Source organism: Grammomys surdaster, unplaced genomic scaffold, assembly GCF_004785775.1.
Source record: "Grammomys surdaster isolate TR1022 unplaced genomic scaffold, NIH_TR_1.0 217, whole genome shotgun sequence".
Classification (NCBI taxonomy): Eukaryota; Metazoa; Chordata; class Mammalia; order Rodentia; family Muridae; genus Grammomys; species Grammomys surdaster.
In genome coordinates, this window is record NW_021604662.1 from 579,143 (window position 1) to 586,705 (window position 7,563).

Sequence of the window (7,563 nt, forward strand, 5' to 3'; positions counted from 1 at the left end):
CTCTCTCTCTCTCTCTCTCTCTCTCTCTCTCTCTCTCTCTCTCTCTCGTTTTTATTTTTTGAACCAGGATTTCTCTGTGTAGCCCTAAAACTTGCTTTGTAGAGTAGGCTGGCCTTGAACTCACAGCTATCCTCTTGGCTCCTGCCTCCTGAGTGCTGGGATTAAAAGCATGTGGTGCCACCACCACCCAGCCTGTGATTCTCAATTTTAATTGTTAAAACCACCCAAGGTATCTTTACCACCTTTACTTTGGTTTTTTGAGACAGAGTCTTACTCTCTGCAGCCTAGGCTGAAATTCAAACACACTATGGTAGCTCAGGCTGGTCTCCCTCGCAAGGTGAGCCTCCTGACTCAGCCTTTTGAGAGAAAGGCTTTAAAACACGAAATACTCAGAGTATATCTCAGATCATTCCACCCTAGATCTCTGAGGGTGGTGTTTGGGAATCAGTGTTTTTAAAAACTAAAATTTGAGCTAATGTATGGTTTATAGAAAGGCAGCAAAACAACAGAGTTCCACACGCCCTTCATTCAGCATCTTCCAATTCTCACTTGTGACATCCAGAATGAGACCCAAATGGCTATCAATATTTAGAGCACCACAAAAGTATACCATACCCAGCTATAGAAATCTGTAAGGCTCACCCAATGATTCCAGTGTGTAGCTAAGATTCAGAAACAGTTTGAAGACAGCATACCAAACAGAAGTGCCACAGAACAGAAAACCATTTTCTCTAAAACTGAAAGCCTGAAATTTCTCCAGTCTGAAAATTCTGACTATCCTTGGCTAGCATGGGAATTAAGTGTTATATGTAGATATCATTTTATTTCCACATTTGATTTGATTGATTGGTTTGTTTTGCTATTTATTTATTTATGAGAAGCTCAGAAAATTTATTACATACCACTGTAGTTTTTCTAACTCTTCCGGTGAGGAAGGGCAGAGAGTCCTGGGGGAACAGCAGCACTGTTCTAAAGGAGACAAAAAGAAAAAGAAGAAAATGCATGGTCAAGAATAAAGAAAAATAGGAGCCCAGATTAATATATAATTATCATACTGACAGGCTGTGATTTTAAAGAGTAATTGTCTAGAATCAGTGGTAAAATTTATTGACTGTGTTTGATACACACACACACATATGTATATATGTATATATATGTGTGATATCTATATCTATCTATGGCTATGTGCTTGAAAGATCAATCTCTCTTTAGAAACTCTAAAGAAGGATTAAGAAGTGAATATGTCCTGAAGAAAATTAGCTTAAGTGAAAGAGGCCAGGTATAGAAAACAAACACCACATGCTCTTACTCACTTGTGGAATCTACAAAGATCTAACTCATAGAAACAGAGAATGAAATCGGGGTTACCAGATGAAACAAAAGGAGAAAACTGGAGAATTTTTGGCTAAAGGACACAAAATTCAGTTAGACTTCAAGAGACCTATTTTGTGACATGGTGACTATAGTTAATATATTATGTACTTGAAAATTATTGAGAGTAAAATGTAAGTGTTCTCATCACAAAAAGGAAAATATACGTATGCGAGGTAAAGCATGTGCTAAATAGTCTGCCCTAGAAATTCTACAATGTACACCAAAACATCAGTGTACACATAAATACACATAGCTTGCTTGTCAATTAAAAGTGAATCAGACAAGGCCTAGCCGTAATCCATTGAATGAATACTCTACACAGAGCCCTCCATCAAAATTCATGTGAAAAAGAGTGCAGCCACAGAGACATCTTACCCATTGGCCGAATCTGTACACTTTTGAAAGTAACCATCATGGCACACACATTCATGGTCTCATTCAGTTTTATTGTGAATGTACAATTTAACGTGCTGCAAAGAGAAGCATATAGAGCCAGGATGTTAGTATGTATGTTCAGCATATATTAGAAATCTGCCTGTACTTTGTAATTACTTTTGCAAACTCAAGAGTGAGGAAAGGGACACTGATAGTATTTACTTTGCAGTATTACCCCACTAGCCTTACAAACACCTATCTTCTAGGATCTCACAGCTATTTTTGCTTGTCAACTTGACTACATCTGGAATTAACTAAAGCCAAATACCTTTGAGGGAGGGGTTTTTTTTTTCATTTGAAATGAAAAGATACACATCCAGATCTTTTGAGGTGGGAAGATCTAGTTTTAATCTGGGCCACAGACGCTTGCTGTCACCCTTGATAGCAAGCCTATTCCTCCACTGTCATTAAAGCCTACTTCTTTGGGATTCTAGAGTATAATGGAGACCAGCTGAGACATCCAGCATTGTGAACTGAACGACTACTAGATACTTGGATCTTCTCTTGGTAGACAACTATTGTTGGATTGTTGGACCACAGCTTGCAAGATATTCTAATAAATCCCCTTGATATAGGCATAGGTACAAATACACACACACACACACACACACACACACATATATATATATATATGGGGATTTATTTTTTATAAGTTATCTTTCTCTAGAGAACCCGGATAATACATGTGATCTGTAATTCACCCTCAAAACTTTATTATAAGAGACATCGGGTTCACATTCACAGGTGTTTCAGACCAGAGACCTTCTGTCTGCACTTGGCTCCTGGTTTGTTTTGCAGGCATACAACTTAGCTGCAAAGACTAGCATCTACATTTTAAATTTTTACCACCTCTCCAAAAAAAAAAAAAAAAAAAAAAAAAAACAAAACCAAAAAACCCTGACTATTTGCCTAGTGTCATTCCACATTCCAACATAGAAACCTTTCTATAAGCTAGCCTAGCTAAGTATAAAGGTTTCTTAAACCCTAAATTTCCTCACAATTCAATGTACATATAAGAGGACTAATATTTTAAGCTCTTCTCTCCATTACTAGTGATGTAGGTAGAAAGAAATTAATGCTGCAAATATTGGAGAGAGATAGAGAGAAAAAATGAAGTAGATATCAATAGTATATGGGGATCCAATGTACAATTTCATGAAAGACTTGATATGATTTGCATCAGTGAAAAGCTGATGAGTGAAAATTGTCATTCAAACTGGCTTCAGATGCTCAGGGTTCTTGTAGAGAGTTTACCACGTTACAAGCCACTGACTTAGCAACCAGGGACACCACAGGACAGAACTTAAAGAATTATCTGTACAGCTCCCAGTAATTTCTTTGCTCCTGCAGATACATTTTTTTTTTTTACTTTTCTTTTCCATTCTATGTGTTTCTATCTCCATACCTCGTTTCCCAAGCTTCGTTTTGTAGGTCTTCCTTTCTATCTGGCATTTACCTTGCCTGGCCTAAGGTGAGCTATTTCAGAGTTAATGACACTGATGGTCCAAAAAAATGAGAAGATGTTAACAAAACAATTTATATTTATAAAAATGTATAAATGTAAAACCTCCAATATTTATTTATGTTAACAGAAAGCCTTTGAATTGACAATTTAACTAAGCTTTCACGATACTTTATTTCCATGAATAGAGAAAAGATATCTATAAAAATTAAACATGGCTTACTTTTGGGCCTCTGCTGTAGCACACACTATAAAGTAAGTCTGAAATAAATAAACAAATATATACACACATTATTTTAACAGTTAGAAATGTCAGAAATGCAGGGCTAATCACAGTATTTTAGAAGCACAAGAACCTCTAGAGACATTTTGCACATTCTCTTGAGTTTTTAACATAGCACAAAAACCATTCAGGCTATACACACTCTGTTTGGAGGCCCCACAGTGTCAGAGAGCTCACTTATACACAAGGTAGCTCAATCTCCCAGAGGTTTTATTTGAAGAAATGCTTGGTCTTAACCAACAACAATCCTACCTCCTCACAGTGCCCACCCATAGCTCCTCCTTTTGAGTTTTGGAACAATGAAACAGGTTCATTCACTCTTTTAGCATGACAGATTTGAGAGAATCTGAATATGTATCTCCCAAGAACACAGAATTCCATACACATCCCCTGAATAATAATAATAATAAATAATGACAAACAAAGTATAGGGTTACCTACCTCACTTAAGGTCTGCAGAGTTCTGTTGAGCTCTGAGCGCCTGTGAATAGAGTGAGAGAAATTAACATGAAGGAGACCATTAGTGATGTGAAATTCAAAACAAGGTAGCTTTTTAAGCAATTAGATCAGGCATGTGGCATGTACTGCTTACAGTGTTCACTCTGAAGAGACATGGGGCAAAATAAGAGATTGCTCTGTGGTTTAAATCAATTATTTATAAGACAAGGAAAACTAACCAGATGCGAGATGGATCAGTCCTAGCTAAGAGCAAGATATAAATTATGGTTGAGCAATCATGTTATTCATTAGGCTACTGCAAACCCCAAGGCAACTTCTTCTGGCAGACAGCCAAAGAAAGAGCTGGCCCTGGGGCAAAGATTTTTGAGAATGGTAAGCCACTCATCCTGGGCTTCTGACTAATGTCTCATCTGCCTTCAATGGACACAGCTTTCTCTCTTGCTAGGATTCCAGCCCTGTCTCCCTCTCATTCAACATCCTCATAAGAATTTTTTTCATTTCTCCATTTCTGCTTCTACAATATTTCCATTTCTTCAATTTGGCAGACCATTGAAGTTCAGATGAAAGAATTCCAGCTAAAGAAGTCACTCTTCTCGAGAGAGGTGACACTGCCCTCCAGGAGATGTCTGTCTGGAACCATTTCTGGTTGTTACACTGAGGAGGCTGCTGCTGATATCTGATGGGGTAAGGCTAGGGATGGTGCTAAATATCCTACAACATAAAGAACAGGTTCCCATGATAGACAACTACTGGTCCCCAGAGGGCAACAATGCTGGGGTTGAGAATGTCCTGCTCTGAGGAATGGGCAACAGTTCTAGGTAACAATAAGCAAGATCTGGAAAAGAATGCATAACAGTAGTCAACTAGCTTCCCAAGCTCACATCTGCCAAACTATGCTCAGAGGACACCTTCTTTCTGTTGGTTTCCATGGTCCTAGCCACCCCTTCTGCTCTATATTTATATCCTTAGATAGTCCTTTGGTAGCTGATCCATGCCATATTCATGAAGTTGTTCCTCTCAGCAACAGTAGAAAACCTATGTTCTAACTGGGTACATTAATAATGCATCTCATTGTCTTTGGAAGTTCTGCAAGCTGACATGTCGTGAACCAAGATTTCCCTTTCTGATCTTTGATTTTTATTTTTATTCTTTTTTTGGACAGGTCTTTCTATGTAGTGTTAGCTGTTTCAGAACTTGCTACATAGACAAGGCTAGCCTTAAAATCCAGCCTCTGCTTTCCAAGTGCTGGGATTAAAGGCATGTGCTACAATGCACACTGTTCCCTCTCTGACTTTTAAATCACCAATGTTTCATGACATTATAAACAAATGATATATAGTAAGGTATGTCCCATCCTTTGACATTGTGACACAATGTTTTCATCTGCAAAGTTCATATTAAAAACCCATGCAATTGAGTTTCCTTCCCCCCAAAAAAAACACTTAATAATGTTTTAAAGCTGTTTACAATTTTGTGTTGGGCCACTTTTATATCTCTCCTCAGCTGCATGTGGTTTGCTGGCTATAGATCGAACACTCTTTTAAGAAGTCTGGACTTGAGTTTGTCTGACAATAATACTGGATAATGAATTGTATTAAAATTCAAATACCAGCTCAGATGAAGCTGTTCTTTAATTTCAGAGCACCAGAGGGAACATCCTCAGGAGACTCTAAGTTGAGGTCAGATAATCATGGATAGTTTGCAAAGTAGGTTAGAACTAATTCACTCTGTATCCTTCTCTCTGTGTCCTATTCTTGGTCTCCAAAAGCAAAATTAGCTCAGTGTGTATCTTTTCACACTGTATATATGAAAATTTATAGTAAATGCCAGATTACTTACTTCAGTTCACTTAGAGACAGGACTCCAGTGAAGGTGCCATTAGCTATATCTTGATTCTGTTGAAGGTGAGAACTCATTAAGAAAGCAGCAAAAGATCATGTTTAAACACATTCTCTAACAAGAATTTTCATTTTTAGCCATCCAAAGAATTATGTCCTAAAGAGTGAATCATAACTCCATAAACTACAGATGACCAGATTGTGGCTACACAGATGATGGGGTACCCAAGAGTGAATCCATATTGGATGAGCTAATTTGGCTTTATTTATTTTTAAAGTGTCAGAGTCAGTCAGTTCTGTATTTCTTCCATTCAAGGGTTCCCCCAAAACAGTGCTATTAAAATTCTCCTCATGGCAGGTTTCAGAGTTAAGGTACATCTATGTAAAAACAGAAGTCTGACAGCACTCAAGTCATAGTCTGGCATGTAGTAGGCATTTAGGAGATAGACAATGAGTGAAGAATCACATTTGGTCTAGATCCTCTAGGTTCCGGGAAGGTGTATCAGTATATATGAATTCCCCAAGTGTGGGACACAACCACATCTGGAAGATTCTTCCTTCCTTCCTTCCTTCCTTCCTTCCTTCCTTCCTTCCTTCCTTCCTTCCTTCCTTCCTTTCTTTCTTTCTTTCTTTCTTTTCTTTCTTTTTTTGTTTTTTTGAGACAGAGTTTCTCTGTGTAGCCCTGGCTGTCCTGGAACTCACTCTGTAGACCAGGCTGGCCTCGAACTCAGAAATCTGCCTGCCTCTGCCTCCCAAGTGCTGAGATTAAAGGCGTGCACCACTGCCTAGCTAGAAGATTCTTATTAAACTCAATACACATATTTTTTTGTTGTTAAAAATTTCTAAAGTAATTTGATACTTTTAACTGGTAATAGGATTGCACAATATTACCATTCTTATTCAGCAAAAAACGCAGTAAAAACTAAAATAGGACTATTAGAATAATAACATGAATACTGTGAATTCAAGCCCTTAAGTACACAGCTAGAAAGTCAAGGAGACATATTTTACTTAAATTTGATCATAAATCAAATAAACCAAGTATCACAAATAATCTGAATCTTCAATAAATCTTTAGATACATTAAAATGTACTTTGAAAGACTGCAGTTAAAGAAAATCTTGAAGGCCTACCTGTGTAACATTGTGGTCATCATCATGTTGAAACACTATCTCGCCTCTAAAAAACACTAAAAATAAATTTTCAGAAAGAAATTTGAGATTTGTGTTCTTACAGTTTGAGGGTTAATATAACACATTGCAAGGTTATTAAATTATTTTATAAACAGTTTAATCACACTCTTTGTTTTGAAAACTGCTCCTCTATCAGTGGCTATTCACTGCTTGTCAATAGAATTTTCAGAAGATAGGAGCTACAACTTTGATGTAGGAATTCAGTAAGAGAGAATGCCACATGCTGCCCAAGATGTTTTCATTTCTTCCAGCTGAAACTTTTTCACTTAGCAAAATTGAGGAGTATGGTTCCAATGTGATCTTTCAAATAACATCTTTTAGAGTTGGAGTTACAGTGGCATAGATGAGAGAGAGAGAGAGAGAGAGAGAGAGAGAGAGAGAGAGAGAGAGAGAGGAAGGAGAATCTAAACAAGCTTTCAGAAGTTTGATTTTTAAAATATTGTGTGTGTGTGTGTGTGTGTGTGTGTGTGTATGTGCTTTATCTTCATGCACACCAGAAGAGGGCATCAGATCCCATTA

The 7,563-nt window shown here is 37.5% G+C and overlaps 1 protein-coding gene across 3 annotated transcripts in view; it reads right to left on the reverse strand.

Annotated features, from left to right (window-relative positions):
- Positions 1-7,563, reverse strand: part of Adgrg2 (adhesion G protein-coupled receptor G2) — a 61,398-nt gene that overhangs the window by 24,829 nt on the left and 29,006 nt on the right. For all 3 annotated transcript variants that reach the window (XM_028772680.1, XM_028772682.1, XM_028772681.1), the window contains 6 exons: positions 6,985-7,040; positions 5,853-5,908; positions 3,996-4,035; positions 3,495-3,532; positions 1,750-1,844; positions 903-969 (listed from right to left, as the gene is read on the reverse strand). In XM_028772680.1, coding sequence (XP_028628513.1) covers positions 903-969; positions 1,750-1,844; positions 3,495-3,532; positions 3,996-4,035; positions 5,853-5,908; positions 6,985-7,040 — 352 coding nt within the window. The remainder of the gene's footprint in view (positions 1-902; positions 970-1,749; positions 1,845-3,494; positions 3,533-3,995; positions 4,036-5,852; positions 5,909-6,984; positions 7,041-7,563) is intronic.